A 16943-nucleotide genomic window follows, 5' to 3' on the forward strand; every position below is an offset into this window, starting at 1 on the left:
TTTTTCTTTGGCGTTTTTCGGTTTTGTGCCGTGGCAAGGAAACCCACCACAACGAGAGACTCTCATCATCAGGCAACTACAAGCAACAGTATAAATCGACCTATCGAATTGAATAACTAAAATCAACGATATAAAAAGATTATAAAAGAAATAAAATAATATATATATATATATAATAAAACAAAATAAACAACATCCATAAAAAACTAAAAGGTCCTAATCTTAATACTTGTCACCAAAGAACAACTCATAATTACCATAGTCATAAGGCATGGTAGTATTCACATCAACGGATCCACCAGTAGGCGCAATCTCCTGCGGTACGAAAAACTGCTGGAATTCAATCAACGACTGCATATTGTTATTGGGGTCATCAATGAAATTGTAGTCATTGAGCACTCTATAGTCGAGCTCTTCACTATCAACACTCTCATTCTCACTATCGGTGTCGTGCTTGGCTTTGCCACCCTTGTCGTGTCTATGCACCAAAGCGTCAATCATATCGGTGCTGATTTCCGCATATCTTAATGCACCCTTGTTGCATTTGGAGAAGTGGTTCAAGACATACTTGGCACTCTTTAACAAGTCAATCAAATCACTTTCGGAATACCCTTCATGCTCAAAACCACCAGAAAGAATAGTAATACTGATCATAATGGACGAGTAGAAACAGCAAGTGATGATAATATAACACTCCATACGCTTACAGTCCTTGAAAGCAGTATTTATGTAGTGGTTCATCAATTTGATTGCCAAGATGGAACTCTTGGTAGCAGCCTGGCGGAAGTCCTTGACCAACTCTTTATCCTTGATGGTATCCTTCAACTCGGCATTAATGGCCGACACAGCCTCGTACATAAAGAATGGTCGACTCAACAACATAACGGCATACAACTGCAACAAGTGCGTCATCAACAAAATCTGCGTGTTTCCATGAGCTTCATTATCGGGTATTTCAGTAGGTTTCAAGATATTCTCAATGGATAAATCAGGATCAAGGTTCTTGGACCACATCTTTAATTCAATGGCCAAGTTTCTGGTTCGATTTATGTCAATTATTCTATCACGATAGAAATTACTGACAATACGACCAATCAAGGTACATATCTTGGTGAGTTCAATTTGACACTTGGAATTGAAGTCCAACGCAGTTAATGGCAAGTTCGAGCTTTTGAATCGGGTAGGATCATCCCAATCGTAATCATTGATAGACAATGGTCTTCCAATAAACACCGAACTGATTCTGTCCGAAGAATAAAGACTTCTAAACAATCTCTTTCTATACTCCGTCTCAAACGACTTCTTAGAGAATTGTTCATTGACAAAACTTCGATGCAATCCAATAGATTGAGCATACTTAATGGCAAGATTTAAATGTATCCACGCAGTAGACTTCTTTAAAATTGACTGGTAATAGTGAAATTGCAAGTAGTGACTGATTACAACCCAAATCTCGGAATCTTCAACAACATCCTTCAACAAGTTCAATCCACTATCGAAATAAGCAGCACCTTTAATTGCTTCTGGATCACCATTACTGAAATCACTATAAGTCGCACCAATAGCCAAGACAAAGTACAAGATAATCAAAACCGCCTTGTTATGTTCATTCATTGGATCGCGATAAACCACCTCGACAATCTCCTTATAAAACCTATCCATATCGAAAATGAAAAATGTATCATTGATATTCCACTTAAAATTGTTAATGTACAAATCACGCTCTTCTACTGGAGGTAATTGAATAGACACCCTATTTCTAATAGGTGCCGGCTTGTCAATCACAGGACATCCACGAAGGTCTTCGGTAAGCTTGGTCTTTCCGACATATTGGACAAAGATATTTCTTGCTTCATACAACAAAGACAATGGACTGGTCTCTCCCATATATCTGAATGTATTCGACTTGTCCACTAATAAAATTGCAGATTTTCCAGATTGGTTGGAGATACCGTCCTTCTTCTTGTCACCTGATTTCTTCTTGGTCATGTCTTCATCTTCTTCCGGTGGAGGGGTATCCTCTTCGTTATCCAAGGGGAACGACAATAATGGTTGTAAAGATTTAGGAATATAGTGTCCATTGCCGTTGTAGTTTGAGTTTGGAGTGGTTTCTGGGGTCAAAATACCATGAGGATTTTCTGATTGGAGGGGAATAAGACCAGGGTTGCCAGCCGGAGTTTGACCCGCCAGTTTAATTTGCAGGTATAACTCGGTGGAATGTGGTTGATCGCTGTATTGTTGTTTGCTGACTCCAGAAACCGTTTCTTGCATGTCAGAGATACTGGTTGGGGATATTTGCTGACTTGGTTGTCTGGAATCATACAAGGGTTGTGGTGGTAATGATTGGTGGGCTTGTTGAAGATGTGGTTGCATTGGAGGTGGTGGTGGAGGTTGTTGATAGCCTACTGGAACCTGAGGTGGGTATTGTTGTTGTTGATGATGTGGGGGATATTGCTGGGGGTATTGTGCGTATTGTTGAGGTGGATATTGTGGTGCATATTGAGGAGCATAAGGTTGTTGGTATGGCTGTGGTTGGTACTGTTGAGGTGGAGGAGGAGGTAGTGATGGTGAAACCTGTGAAAGATATTGTGGTTGTTGTTGCATGATTTGCTGGGCCATGTGTGGAGGAGGAGGAGGTGATACTTGCGGAGGTGATACATGTGGAGGTGACACATTGGACATATTTGAAGGGGATATTTGAATCAGGGACGTATCCAGAAACAGTTGTTTTCTAAATGGATCGTCCTGTTCATCCAGTTCAATGGACTGTCGACGGTATTGATTTTCCTCTTCCAACTTTTTCTTGGCCATGCGTTCACTCTTCAAGGAACGTTTATCGATAATAGTGTATGTACATTCTGTTCCCTTTCTTACACATACGTCACAGGGGGTTTGCCCTGTGCATTTAAACTTTCTACGTTTACATGAATCACAGGCAGTGGAAACCTTTTGTCTCTTTTCAGGGGGGAGTCTTCTGATTCTCTTTCTAACTGGAGCTTTTGAGATCATTATAGCGGTGTAACTTGTATGGTTGTGAAAACGGTTATGAAAATGGTCACGTAAAAACGGTTAAACTCTAATGGTTGACAGATTTGTATATGGTCAAACAGCGCTAACAAACAAGAAAAACAAAATGCCAAAATTATCTGAAACCGTTTTGGTTATATTGGCATAATTTTATTTATTTTAATCAAGTTATATCACTAAGAAAGGGGGCACTGAAGGAAGCGGGGTGGGAAGTTATAAGTGATTTTTATTATCCAAGGGTTATTATCTTACCCAAAAGTTTGTCAGCAAATTCCCTTTTTTCTTTTTCCTTTTTTTTTTTTGCTTTTTTTTTTTATTTTTTTTTCAGGAAAACAAAAAAAAATCTGACTAAAAAATATTCACATTTGCTATCAAGGCAAAACTGTGCAGGTCCCCTTGTTGTGATATTTTCTCGTATTGTTTTTGACAGGGCAAACCCACCAATAACAACAAAGCGTTAATTATAATCAGGAGCAGGTTTAACAGAAACAGGAGTGCAATTATAACCGAGAAAAAGTTAGCAGACTTTTAGTTTATTGTATAGGGTAGCACCCTATACATACTTCGGCGGTCCAGATTTATAATTACAATCTAAATTCTCAATTGTCCTTGGCGTGGAAATCTAATTTCACCACAGGTTTGGTCTTTGTTAGTGGCTCAGTAGAAAATAATTTGAAACGATCTGCCATTATCTTGTTGAGTCTCGAATTTCTCGGGCTAAATGGACCAAATAAAATAAACTAAACCCGTCTAAATAAAGTAGTTAACCCACATGTGGAAAATAGAAATTTATCCATCGATTCGTGAATAATATGTAATGAGAGATATCATTCAAAAATAACTTAATAATAATTTACACGATGGAGGGGGAGGGGTGTGCGTGTGTGTGAATTGCAGAGTGAAAGTGCCGCTAGATCCCAGGGCTTGGGTATTTATGATGTAACCGGGGTGAAATTTATCCCATCGCCATCATTGGATCAGAAATTCTAGAAGCTTACTTCACCACAAATGCACGACGGGTTATTGTAGTATTTTAATATCACAAAAAGAAAAACTTTTAGTCGCTTTGCATAGTAAACGGTTCCGTAGAAGATTTCCCAAACCACCCCATTGCAGCTCGTTTCACACGTCGCGAAATGAACTACCAAACTACCTTCCATGTCTTTGTTTTAAGTTAATTCCAACCCTAGAGTCTCTCAGCAATTATATCGTTTACATAATATAATTATAATCACCGTAAATGCACCCTACCAGCCTTATTGGGGAGATACATGCGCACGGTCTTGTTAAAATATTACAGAAATTCATCTCCACCCGTAAATGCCGGAAGTGTCAAATTGCGATTTAAAAAATAATTGTGATAAGAGTCTTCTACGGATATGTGTCCACGAGTCATAGATACGGGGTGCAGTATGGTTATGATCTCGAGTAACCTAAGTTTAGGATATATGACGTGCTTCGACGTCAATTTCGCGATGTATGTTAGTTAAATCTCTTTCACGAACTTGGTAGGTTAGCAACAGATCACTTACAGATCCAAAGTATCAAGATTCACATGATTCCGAACGATAAACGAGAATTAGATACCATTTCAATTCCAGTTCAAAACGATGAGAAAGATTTCAGATGTGAATTATGGTTGCTGAAAATAATTACCTTGAAATTATCGTGAATTGCTTCAGATCCTTTATAATCAGCGTGAACAAGACAAAACTCATCAAACGTTTGTTACTGTAAGCAAGTGACGGCCTGTCAAGATGATGTAATACTATGGTCTTTAATATTTCCAGATATCGCAGGTCACATAATAAAACCAAGAACTTTGAGTGGAGATGTGACCAAAACAAAAACGTTAAATCAGATACCAACCCTTAGGGACAGACTCTATCTCTCTATAACTTAAAGGATATCAAATCTCAGAATAAGATATTATTCACGTTCAAAAAACCAAGTTAGCTTAGTCTCGGGGTTCTGAATTTCACAAACAAAATCCTAATTATTGCAACGATTCGACACTTTTTGTTTCGGTTATGATCCTTTGTCAAACTTGCTGATACCACTCCCCACCATTCTGCCGCCCTTCCGATAAGGATGGCCTAAATAGTACGATTTCGCAAAAGCGACGACTCTCCTTCGAGCAATATTGGCGATGGTGCTACATTGTAAGCTGAAAAATCCTGCGTATAACTTATCAAATCTATCGGCAATTTCCTGTTTAGAAAATTTCTTTTATCGCAGCAATTCGCCTATAACCTCATTGGGAATGGAAACCATCTACATATAAAACTGAACAAATAGTTCATCATTTTTTTTCATACAGAAGCCATACAAACTATACACAATGTCGCCAACAACAGCTGACACTACATCCACATATGACCTAGGTACTCGTGGTACCCACAACATCGCCAAAGGAGGAAAGCACCCATATGCCCTCCCCAAATTTACCGACAAATCAGAAGAACGTAAATGGGCCTTGCAACATATGGCCGGTGCATTCAGAGTGTTTGCTCGTAAGGGATATACCGAAGGAACAGCAGGACACATATCTATCCGTGATCCCATCGACCCCGACACCTTCTGGATCAACCCCTTGGGCAAACACTTTGGACTTCTCAAAGCTAGCGATATGGTTCATGTGGACGAAGACGGGAATGTGTTGCCTGATGGAAACCAAGCACCTATTAATGCGGCTGGGTTTGCCATTCATAGTGCATTACACAAGGAGAGACCTGATGTTAATGCTGCATGCCATACCCATTCAACATACGGTAAGGCATGGTCGGCCATGGGTAAGGAATTAGACATGATCAACCAAGACGTGTGCGCATTCTACAAGAGTCATTCTGTGTTTAGTGATTTTGGTGGGGTTGCATTAGAGGCAGCAGAAGGGATCAAAATTGCCAAGGCAATTGGGGATGGTAAAGCTGCGATTTTACAAAACCACGGACTTTTAACCGTAGGTGGCACCGTTGACGCCGCAGCGTATTTGTTCACATTGTTAGAAAAGAGTTGTCAGGTGCAATTAAGTGCACAAGCTGCGTTGTTACCGGGTGAATCGCTCAAGATTATCGAGGATAAAGTAGCAGAATATTGTGAGTACAAAGATGCTGACCCTGAAACTTTGTATACTGAATTCCAGCCTGATTTGGAGATGGAAATATACTTGAATGGTGATTTCTTGTAGGTGTGTAGAGTAGCACGATATTAATAAACAAGTTATGATGTAATATTAATATGTCAGATTCGCTATAGTTGAAAATAGAAATATTTTCCGCTGATAGTTTGCGCTTTTATCCGAAATAGGAAATTCCCGCCCGCTTTTCCACATATAGATAACAACCTTAAACCATTGCCTTGAAAGTTGGCCGTCACAACTTGTAGAAGTCCAGGCTATTCCAATGATCACCGATGTTTTCAGTTCTTGATGCCAAGTCACTTTCCAAAACCAAGAGGAAGAATCCGTCGTTGAAACCAGAATACTTGATTGCTGCGAAGGATGAAAAAAACGGCTTTGAACAGAAACCTATAAAGTTGAATAATATAGTCAAGACCAGGTTTAGAAGCAAGGATGGATGTTTAAACTGTCGAAAGAGAAGGTAAGTCCCAGAATTTTGTTTTCATTAGAACAATCACTAACTATTGTTGTAGAAAGAAGTGTGACGAGACCATGCCCATTTGTTATGCTTGTCAATATCGACACTTGGAATGCACTTGGCCCAAACACGTACAAGAACGAATGTCAGAATCTCCTAGTGTAGATTCCACAAAATAAAATCAATAGCAAAAAAGTTATATATTGTAATATACAAAGCTAATTCAAACTACTACCGAAAATACTAGCAAATGCCTCTTTACCATTCTTGATCACGTCACCATGAAGAACGACAATTTCTTTAAAATCCCAAGAATTCAACAACTTTAAAGTTTTCTTGGTTTCTTCAGGGTACTTTTTGATGTTTTGCAGATCATTCATTAAATATCTTCCAATAATACTAAATGGTTGCATGTATCTTGTAGGAAATGACCACCAGCTATGAGGATTAAACCCCTTTTCATAGCCAACTTCAGGACAATATTGCTCTAAAGTATGAGTACCGGTGGTTGTTCCATGTATTCCCAAATTGAAAAGAAGATCTCCTACAAACAAAGTCTTGGCATTTTTTTCAAACAAGTGCAACTCCCTATTCTTATGGTAAGAGTTATAAACCAATTCAAGGTTTTTAATAAAGGATTGATCAGTGATACCTAATTCACTAGTCCACATCTCATCCTTAATAATCTTGAGAGCATTGTCGTGTCCTAGTTTAATGTCGATGTCAACATCAACTTTAGTTGGTGCAGGGGCAACCAATTTAATACCAGGAATTTGTCGTTTATACTCTGATGCACACATGTTATGGGGAGTGTTCACAACTATAACATATTTAATAGTGTATTCTTCATTAGTCAATTCCTTGATGGCATTGTTTAAGATTTCTTTGTTGTATGGCAAAGGTGACCAAACAATCACATCTCCATCGTAATGGAAAATTGTCATTCTTGCCCCAATATTGAGCTTATTGAGTAAACTGAATGGACATGACACGGTGACTATGTTGTCAGAAAGTTTCTTGGTCACTACTTTTAAAAGTTCTGGATATCCCATTGCGATTGAGCGCTAGTACTACAGGAAGAAAGTGGTGTTTATTTTCCCATGGACACACACTGAGCCCTTCACAATTTCATGTACAAGGGGTTCTTTCGCAGAAATACGAGTCACGTGAATGGGGAAACAATGGATTATATACAAATAAGCCTATTTATGTAAATACACTAGAGAACAACTTCTTAAAATCATCTTTACCTTCCTTTTCAATGACATTGCCATGGGTTACAACTATTTTGCTAAAATCCCATTGACATATTGTTCGAATTGACTCAGCACCTTCAGGAGATTTCGTTTGGGCGAAATAATTAGCTAGATAGCTTCCCACAGCACTCCGTGGTTGAAGATATCTCGTAGGGAACGACAACCACCCGTGAGGATTATACCCCTTATAGTACCCGGTGGCTTCACTATATTGCTCTAATTCAACTTGACCTGTGGTTGTACCTGGAGCTCCTAAATTGATAATCAAGTCTCCGACATACAACGTATGAGTATTTTTCTCAAATAATTCAACATCGTTGGTAACGTGACTCTTCATACAAATCATTTCCAAATTGTCCTTAAAATAATAATCAGAGATCCCCAATTTCTCTTGCCAGAGATCACCACGAATTACCATGTCCAAAAGTGATTCTGTCACTTTATGGTCTACTTCGACGTTGTTTTTCAATTTAGCCTTGTCACAGGCAATAATCTTGGCCCCAAACTTTTCTTTGTATTGATGCGCGTATAAATTGTGTTCATTGTTAATGGCAATCACATATTTTACTTGATATGAACTACCTTCTCCAACTAGTAAGTTTACAGCTTTAGTGAATGTCTCTTCATGATATTCCAATGGAGACCAAATCACAAGGTTGCCATCGTAATTCAAAATTGACATCCTGGCACCAAAATTGAAACAGAGTACACTAAAGGGACAGGAAACCGTCACAGCATTATCTGTGACTTTCCGAATTGACGCTTTGAATTCCTTACCTGCCATAATTGATGTTTGATGGAAAGAATAGCCTAGAAGAATTAGATTCCTTTAGTTGTGGAATTTTCCCAGTTATTATCAGTTCCTTGCCGTAATTTTTATCCCTAAAAAAATCATTCCACCCCCCCCCCCTCTCCACATGTACTAGTGATTGTTTAATGCACAATTCAACCTAAATATGTACAGGAATACTGTTGCAGAGTAGAAGTAACAACTAGAAGTGTTTCATTTCCGAACGTAAATACAGACAGGGAATATGCGCCGACAACAATCAATGTTGCCTGGTTACAATTAATTAAACGCGCTGTACATACATTGCTCTAGGGCTAAAAAAAAATCAACTTATGACATAACCATAGCTTTTAATTCGATCCGAACTTACCAGACCTTCGGTTATATTTACCCTTCATGAGTATTCTGTGTTGATTCCCCCAGGTTCAGTTCATGTTACATTTTCAGTTAACAATGGGTGTAACCGAGAAAAAAAAGCCCCACAAAACTCTGATATCGCCGTTGAAAATACTAATGCTATCTACGTAATTGGATCGATATAAATACGTGATGGAAGTACAAGTTTTTAGATGATTCTTGCTCAAACAAAGCACAAATAACATGCCAACAGTCCTTCCTCATAAATACCACGACGAAATCGAAGATCAAGGGTTCACAGTAATTCGTGGATTCCTTAATCCAGAAGAAATTACCAAATATTTGCAAGCTTCTGAAAATCTTGTCCAGTATGCTCGAGAAGGTAATTGGCCCCATGTGAGAACCCGTGGCAAGCAATTCCCACCATGGCCCAAGAACTTTAGTCCTGATATATGGGGAGTTTCTGGATTGTTACATCCCGATTTAAATGAATTGTTACGTCCATTCCACGACCTTTATGCTGATGAGAAAATGTTGAACGTTGTTGAAGATATCTTACAAGTTGAAAAGTCAGGATTATCTATGGAGTTATTAAATATGTTAATTAACCCATTAACTGATTTTGATTTGGATTGGCATAGAGATACAATTAAACCAGAGGTTTCTCCTGAACAAGAAGCTGAAGAATTGTTGGTGAACCCTTATGCTGGAGCTCAATTCAATTTGGCATTGACTGACGATAGTTGTTTAATTGTCGTGCCTGGATCACATAAACGGTTGAGAACAGAAGAAGAGCGTGACAAGACAGTCAATGAACTGAAAAGAAAGGAATATATCACTAACCAGTTGGTAGTTGAATTACATCCTGGTGATCTTGCTTTTTACAACAACAACATCTTACACCGTGCTTCCTATATCGCCAAGAATAAGAGAATTACTCTCCACGGTTCGTATGGAAATGTCGAACTAGGAAAATTCAGAGCCAAGGGTATTCTTCAACATGGTGTTGCTGAATGGCTACCTCGTTTACAAACAGATAATGAAAACTTGGCTATGTTGAAGGAAAAATTGATGATATTGGCTAAGGAGTTTGAAAATGTTGATCTTGGCTATGCTTTGGATGGTTGATGTGAGTTTATGTAAATTATTGTCTTTCAATTATTTCTCTAGTGAATTTTGTTAGTAGGTGAATATGTAAAGAATTTAATATTTAAAAGGTATAGTTGGCTTTCAGGCCGTATATAACGAATTCTATAACATGATACCTGTCTCAGCATGGCAGAAACACTTGGATAAAGTGTTACCCAAATACGAAATTCATTTCATTTCATATTCGTATAAAATTCTAACCAAAAAGATGTTGTTACAATAACGTATTCAGCTCCTTCTTCAACAACCCCGTACACTACGCTTAGAGTGCAATTGACACCTCATCGATTTCCATTGAATCTCAAGATTTGTAAATCATCATCCGAGAAAAGGGACAAACATTTCTAGTGAGGAGATTGGTTTGTTCTTGGCTTATGTTACTCTTAAATTTGACAACCCTCAACTCTATAAAATGTATCTACAAACCTAATCAAAAGCCAACATGGAAAAGATTGACCCAAAGAAACCTATCAATACCCAAGCAGTTCTCTACTTGTTGATGTATCAGATCAAGCTGCTTGAATACTATGTTGATCTTATAGAATTCTACTACTTAATAATTTTAGTATTATCCAGAAAACAAAATTGATCTCGACTATCCCTGGCCTAATTTGTCCTTTATCAAAAGTCATATAAGTTTATTAAAGAAATACCAGGTGCGTATACTGAACTTCAAGGAACCTGAAAAGGTTTATTTTGTGTTTGAAATTATTTTCAACTTTGTTGATGATGATTTCATTACCGTTCCCCATACAAGACAGCAGAACAAAAGTATTTCACTTGAATGTCTTATCAAGGATTAATGGATTACCAGGATAGAATTCTCAATCATCAACTTCCAGGGTTTAATTGTATTTGGTAAGATCTTACATAGCACCTATAAGAATATGAGTATTTGGTAATATTGTAGATTTTCTATTACTCTAAATAATTATGCTATGATCAAAATCACCAATAATACACATAGTACCACTACTAAGATTCCTATGCACCAATTACTGGCAGTTTCTTTATTTCTTTCTAAGAAGATGTTGATTCTTTTCATACCTCGTTGCAACTTATTGTCAACATTGTCTATTTCATAATCTAAATCATCTAACATAAATCCTTGGTCTTCTAATTCATTCCCCATTATTTGAGCTTGTTGATTTAAGTTCTGCATTGTCACATGAATGCTGTCCAATTGTAAGTCTTGTTCTTGGATCATTTGTTGTTCTTGGAAATGTGTCATTCCTGACCCTTCACCAGCAGCGTCAGCAAAGGGATTCTCAGAGATCATATTACCATCTTGACTTATTCTGTTGGACATGGTAGTCACAGCTCGTAACTTGGAATTGACATTATCCCACTGTGATTTCAACTCACTAGCTCTTCGGTCTAGATCAACAAGGATATGTTTCCTCTTCAGAAGCTCTTGTGGTGAGAGATTGAATCGCTGTGGTTGTGACTCACTTATAGCTATAGCCTGCTGTAAATCTTCATATATTTCTAGAAGTTCTTGGTAGTTGTTATCGAAATCTTGCGAGAGTGCAGAAACGTCAGCTGAGGCTGGTTGGGATCTTCGTTGACCTATTATTTCTTCTAAAACAGCTATAGCTTTCCATGCATCGTCTCTAACTTCGTTAAATGGGTCCATTTTCCAAGTGTATGTTGGCAACGCCTTTAGTAAATCGGTTGGCAAATGATCACAACTTCTTGTGTTTTTTTTTCTGGGTGTCAGAATTTCACAGTCATACAAATCGCCAGTACCATCTGGGAGATAAAACCAAAACGAAACAACCAAGTGTTGACCTATAACGATCAGAAGCACTCTTGCACTCATGAATTCAGAGATAGAGCAAACAAATAACTCAGAACCAACTTCGGTTACAGCTACCACCAGTAATGGCGTGGGGGCAAACTCAGCAACAGCAACCACCACCACCACAACAACAACACCTGATGTTGACAACATACAGGTCAAACAAGAACAAAGAAGACCAAAGTTAGAACCATCAAGAGAATCATCAATGGATACAACACCATTGACAAACCAACAACCTATGCATGAGATAGTAGGTGGATCTTCTGTAAGACGATACCTTAACGAACATTTAACAAAACATTTACTAGAAGGGTTGAAAGAAGTCAGTCAAGCTAAACCAGAAGATCCATTGCGTTATTTAGGTGAGTTTCTCATAAATAGATCTGAAGAATTGAGCAAGTGAGGAGTGTATTTATATTACTTTGTATTATTAAATAGAATTGCATGTATAAAAGCTAATTGTTAAACGGGACATTTTCTTTCTACTTATAACACCAGGTTAACCTGTTAATGAAAGCTTAAGTTAACTCTGAATTATCTAATCTAGTTTAATCATTCAATTATTCATATTTATTCCTGTTTAGATTCAATTCTGTAGTGTTGATCCCTGTCCACAAATATGGTAGTAAAAAAAAATACAAAGGCAAAAGAAAAAAAAACCACCAGATAAAGTTTACAAACTTCTTTTGCTACATCTAGCACAATAAAGCAATACAATATGTCATCACAGGTCAACGCACTGCAGTTGCGACCTTATTATGACCATGACTCATTTGATGCCGGTTATTCCGTGATATTCAAGACCGGAGTTGGGTTGGTAGATACCCAAACTAACAAACCAATAACGGCAAAATTTTCTGCTAGCGCTATTGACCGAGCAATCAATAAAGGAGGATCCGGATCAGGAGTATTACTGAAATCGTTAGGAAGAACTGGTGGTGGGATTGGAATTGGATTTTCTGGTGATAGCCATGGTGGTGCTGGAATGTTTAAGGACAAGAATTATATTTACGATTTAGAATTTAATGAATACTTTGATCTTCATAACTTGGCAGAATTATTTAAGAACTTATTTTGGAATTTCATCAAGAATTATACCAAGGTATTGTTATCACAACCATTGGAAATTGTGAGATTGGTATTACAAGTGGGGAAGTTTGAATTTGTAAGTCCAGAAAAGAAACTCACACCAGATTTGTCTGAATCAAGAAGATTGTTGGCTGAAGATATGGGTGAGTTTTCATCACCTGCTCCTTATACTACAGAAGAAGAAGATGACGATGTGATTGATTACTTCCAAAGCAATATTGAACAACTGGTTTGGTCAAATGAACAATCGAGACAATCTCTCGATACTTCTGAAGTGAGAAAGAAAAAGAAAAGTAAACGTAGATCAGGGTCACGAATTAACAAAATCCAACCTAAATCTATACATACCGTGGATATAATGTCGGCAATTGTAAATAAAGATGGACCATTTGCATTATTCCGGGGTATTAACGCTTCATTTATTTATCAAACCTTGTCACACACAATTGAAGCATGGATCACTGGATTTATTTCGCCATTCTTGGGTATTCCTGATCCATTTTTCCTTGATTTAACCCATTCTAATGATCCATTCAAATCCTTGTGGCTTTCAGTATCTGCTTGTGTTTTAACAGGATTGATATTAGTACCATTAGATTTAATCAGAGTGAGATTGATGGTTACACAATTTAGTGCTTCAGTGATACACGAGGAAGAAAAGATTCAACTGGTTGAAAGCTCAGTCGGTGATTTAAAAGAACAAGAAGATGAAATCACACAATTAGTGGAACAAACTATTCAATCAACCAGATCAGTAAGAGAATCAATACGGAATTTCCCCGTATATTACTTGTCTCATCCACCAACTCCCGTTGTTTTCCTTACTATATTGCATCAATTTTCAATAAGTATATTCCGCAAAATAGCTCCATATATCTTATTCATCAAGTTCAATATTGATTCTTATTCGTCGCCAAACATTTACACATTTGTCAATTTAATTTCCTTAATTATGGAGTTTTTTATTAAATTACCTGTGGAGAATTTGTTACGTAAAGAACAAGTACGTTTCTTGTTAACTTCAAAGCCAGAAGATGTAATGAAGGTAATTACAATTGAAAATCCTCAAGAGAACTTGATTGTTGAATTTAATGGAAAAGTCAACGAAGCAGAACAAGATGAAGATACACCTTCAACTTTCTTGGAAAGAGTTAAACAAATGGGATTGTTTAATGGTTGGAGAGTGGGTGTGCTTAATGTTATTGGTTTCTGGGGTTATAACATCTTAAAGAATGATGGAACTGAATTGAAAGAAGAAAGGCTATAATTGGTTTAGAACTCTTGTCCATATATTCTATGTCATGCCTAAAATTTTGTATATAGATATAATCTAGTTTATAATTGTTAAACCTGATCGCTGTTTGGATATTAATTAAGCTCTATTGATCCCACCCCTCAAATTCACAATATAAACCACTTTGTACAATTTGCATCTTTTCCCCTCCAGGAGCCTTTAGAAGTATTGACTGTGACTGCCATTCCAAAAAACTTGAACGATTTTTTTTTCACACACCTTTATATGCGTCTATAACAACTTAAGGTCGTAAAATATGGTTGGGAAACAAAATCGTTGAACTTTACTGCATAAAAGTCCAAAATTTTCAGGGGGACAATGATTATTACGTGTTTCTATTACAATAGCGACACCCTGAGGTTATAATCTGTAGATTATAATTTTCACTAGAGACACCAAACTTGTTATTTAACTGGTCATTTTCAGTATAAGCTAAATGAAGTTCTCTAAGGTTGGGAAGGACGATCCAACCATTCAAATTTTGTCTTGAAAATCTGCAAAGGCTTAATGTATGTAAGTTTACAAGGTTATTCCAACCTTGATAAGACAGTATATTTTCTATTTCGTTGAAGCACAAGGTCAAGTTCTTGAGCGAAGAAGGAAATTGAAAATTTTGCAAATCACAAATACCACAACGATGTAAGCACAACTCAGTTAAATGGGGAAAGGTAAACAATACTTCACCTTCATCCCATTTTAAATGGTTTCTTGACAACCACAAAGTTTTCAATGTTTCTGGTAATTTTTCTAAAATGTCAATCTTGGAGAAATTGTTTGATGAGATTTCGAGTCGGGTTAACTGAGATGGCCATCCTATATTTTCATTTATATGATCTAATACCACATCATCCAATGTACACATATTTAACTTTAGGGTATGAAGGTCTTCTGGCAATGCGCTTTTATAATTGCCCACAATGCGCCCAATGCGATTGTATGATAAATCCAATATGCGTAAACCCGCTGGTAAAACATCAAGATCGATAACTTGTAATCTGCACCATCTTAACAGGAGCTCAGTTACATTTTCAAGCATACTCTTACATGACACTATATCACCAATCTTAGCACAATTAAAATGGAGATGGGTGGTTGTTTCAGGAATGGTTATAGTGGAAATATTAGCTATGCCTGTCAAACTAAGTTCTTGCAAATTTTGGGGAAATTCAAATCCACTCCAATCAATATAGTAATCCACATTGTCATTCCCAACGCCATACACGAACTGGCTAAATTCAAGCTTTCTGAGGGTGGGATGATTAATGGGAATCAGATTCTTAACTAATCGTTTTTCCCAGCGAGTGCTGTAAAGCTGTAAGGTTGTCAAGTTAGGAAATGATAACAAATAGTTGAATTTGTTAGGTGTAAGAAGGATGTAACCAGCCAAGGTTATTTCTAGTTCTTTTATTTGATAAATTCTATCGCCATACATATCCAAAATATCTTGCATACTCGAAAATCCATAGTTATTACAGTGAATGTGCAACCTGTTAGGAATTACTTTGGGAAACTCATTGATGAATTGAATTACGTCGTCGTTGTTCCGAATTATAGGTAACATTCGTTTGTTATTATCCATCCGTCTGGAGAAAGAAGATGAACTCCCCCAGGGAATAAAAAGGATTTCTTGAGAGTAATAACTCGACAATGAACTATGGACGGCAGCATTACGGAAGCGTGTATATAAATTGAGCAAATCATTACCTGTCAGCAACTCATAGATGCAGTTTTGGATATCTTCAGGAAGACGGGGAAAATAGTGCTCAAGGAACGAGGACAGCCAGTCACCATAGCTGATTATCATGTTTGACTAATAATGATAGCTGATCTTGTAGTTTGTAAATGAAAAACACTTGTTTTTTTAACAGGAATTATGAATCATAATTTTTTTTCAATAGGTAAATAAAGTACCTGCATATAACAGCAAGAGCAAGAGCTTATAGTTCTGCCAAATGCCCTACAGGCTATAGATATTCACATATATTGTTTCAGCAGTCCCATAATATCCTTCTATTCCATTCTTGGTGTGTCAAATACCAACATTAATTTATGAATGTTCAAAGAGAAGATGTCTGTGAAAAAAAAATATTTGGCTGCAAATACACTTAAACTTAATATACAAAAGACACAACTCTTTGTAGTAACATGAAAACTCCACCAAACAGAGTATTCAAGTGCCGGTTGATACATATATGCAAGTGATGATTTAGAGTATCCCCTTGGTTCTGCACAAGTGATATGGTCCAAGCAAAACCAAAAATGAAATTGTAATTCTAGAATTTGAAACCAGAACAAACTTTGTTTTCTTATCTATTACTAGTTGACTTTTATACCTACTGGCTATTGGAGTTGTAAAGGAAATAGCTTCTCAATGAGTCAAAGGTTTCCATTTTGATATCTTCAGGAAGACATTAGGAATATCAAAAAGCCATTCTCTGTGAGTTGTCATCATGAATTATTAATTGGTAGGGCAATTTGTCTACAAACTACCAGTACCAACCTGAATTGTCTCACTTTTATTATAATTTCGCGCGCATGGAACGCGCGTCAAGGCTTCTACGTTATACCTGTATACAATACC

General features: G+C 37.1%; 10 protein-coding genes across 10 annotated transcripts; 5 read left to right on the plus strand and 5 right to left on the minus strand. All coding sequences in view use genetic code 12, as the record gives it.

Annotated features, from left to right (window-relative positions):
- Positions 1 to 160: 160 nt before the first annotated feature.
- Positions 161 to 3009, minus strand: FGR27 (Fgr27p; the record flags this gene model as incomplete). The annotated part of the gene is made up of 2 exons (XM_007375414.1): positions 161 to 2138; positions 2283 to 3009. The coding sequence occupies 2 exons, from the start codon at positions 3007 to 3009 to the stop codon at positions 223 to 225; spliced, it is 2643 nt and encodes an 880-aa protein (XP_007375476.1).
- Positions 3010 to 5352: 2343 nt separating this feature from the next.
- SPAPADRAFT_61283 (uncharacterized protein) lies at positions 5353 to 6256 on the plus strand (the record flags this gene model as incomplete). The annotated part of the gene is made up of 1 exon (XM_007375415.1): positions 5353 to 6256. One exon carries the CDS (start codon positions 5369 to 5371, stop codon positions 6212 to 6214), a length of 846 nt encoding a protein of 281 aa, XP_007375477.1.
- A 102-nt stretch (positions 6257 to 6358) lies between these two features.
- On the plus strand, positions 6359 to 6848 carry ZCF22 (Zcf22p; the record flags this gene model as incomplete). The annotated part of the gene is made up of 2 exons (XM_007375416.1): positions 6359 to 6626; positions 6679 to 6848. 2 exons carry the CDS (start codon positions 6439 to 6441, stop codon positions 6800 to 6802), a joined length of 312 nt encoding a protein of 103 aa, XP_007375478.1.
- Positions 6842 to 7675, minus strand: SPAPADRAFT_55715 (uncharacterized protein; the record flags this gene model as incomplete). The annotated part of the gene is made up of 1 exon (XM_007375417.1): positions 6842 to 7675. The coding sequence occupies one exon, from the start codon at positions 7673 to 7675 to the stop codon at positions 6842 to 6844; it is 834 nt and encodes a 277-aa protein (XP_007375479.1).
- A 77-nt stretch (positions 7676 to 7752) lies between these two features.
- SPAPADRAFT_61287 (uncharacterized protein) lies at positions 7753 to 8752 on the minus strand (the record flags this gene model as incomplete). The annotated part of the gene is made up of 1 exon (XM_007375418.1): positions 7753 to 8752. One exon carries the CDS (start codon positions 8559 to 8561, stop codon positions 7830 to 7832), a length of 732 nt encoding a protein of 243 aa, XP_007375480.1.
- A 204-nt stretch (positions 8753 to 8956) lies between these two features.
- SPAPADRAFT_61288 (uncharacterized protein) lies at positions 8957 to 10459 on the plus strand (the record flags this gene model as incomplete). The annotated part of the gene is made up of 1 exon (XM_007375419.1): positions 8957 to 10459. A coding segment is annotated over one exon (829 nt), but the record flags the coding sequence as incomplete, so codon positions are not given.
- Positions 10460 to 10554: 95 nt separating this feature from the next.
- On the minus strand, positions 10555 to 11851 carry SPAPADRAFT_61289 (uncharacterized protein; the record flags this gene model as incomplete). Its single annotated transcript, XM_007375420.1, has 1 exon — positions 10555 to 11851. The coding sequence occupies one exon, from the start codon at positions 11809 to 11811 to the stop codon at positions 11107 to 11109; it is 705 nt and encodes a 234-aa protein (XP_007375482.1).
- Positions 11852 to 11907: 56 nt separating this feature from the next.
- Positions 11908 to 12588, plus strand: SDC1 (Sdc1p; the record flags this gene model as incomplete). The annotated part of the gene is made up of 1 exon (XM_007375421.1): positions 11908 to 12588. One exon carries the CDS (start codon positions 11996 to 11998, stop codon positions 12380 to 12382), a length of 387 nt encoding a protein of 128 aa, XP_007375483.1.
- Positions 12589 to 12697: 109 nt separating this feature from the next.
- SPAPADRAFT_139594 (uncharacterized protein) lies at positions 12698 to 14335 on the plus strand (the record flags this gene model as incomplete). The annotated part of the gene is made up of 2 exons (XM_007375422.1): positions 12698 to 13700; positions 13752 to 14335. 2 exons carry the CDS (start codon positions 12698 to 12700, stop codon positions 14333 to 14335), a joined length of 1587 nt encoding a protein of 528 aa, XP_007375484.1.
- Positions 14336 to 14687: 352 nt separating this feature from the next.
- On the minus strand, positions 14688 to 16166 carry SPAPADRAFT_50783 (leucine-rich repeat domain-containing protein; the record flags this gene model as incomplete). Its single annotated transcript, XM_007375423.1, has 1 exon — positions 14688 to 16166. The coding sequence occupies one exon, from the start codon at positions 16164 to 16166 to the stop codon at positions 14688 to 14690; it is 1479 nt and encodes a 492-aa protein (XP_007375485.1).
- Between the last annotated feature and the right edge of the window lie 777 nt (positions 16167 to 16943).

The sequence above is a fragment of the Spathaspora passalidarum genome (assembly GCF_000223485.1).
Source record: "Spathaspora passalidarum NRRL Y-27907 unplaced genomic scaffold SPAPAscaffold_4, whole genome shotgun sequence".
NCBI classification, from domain to species: Eukaryota; Fungi; Ascomycota; class Pichiomycetes; order Serinales; family Debaryomycetaceae; genus Spathaspora; species Spathaspora passalidarum.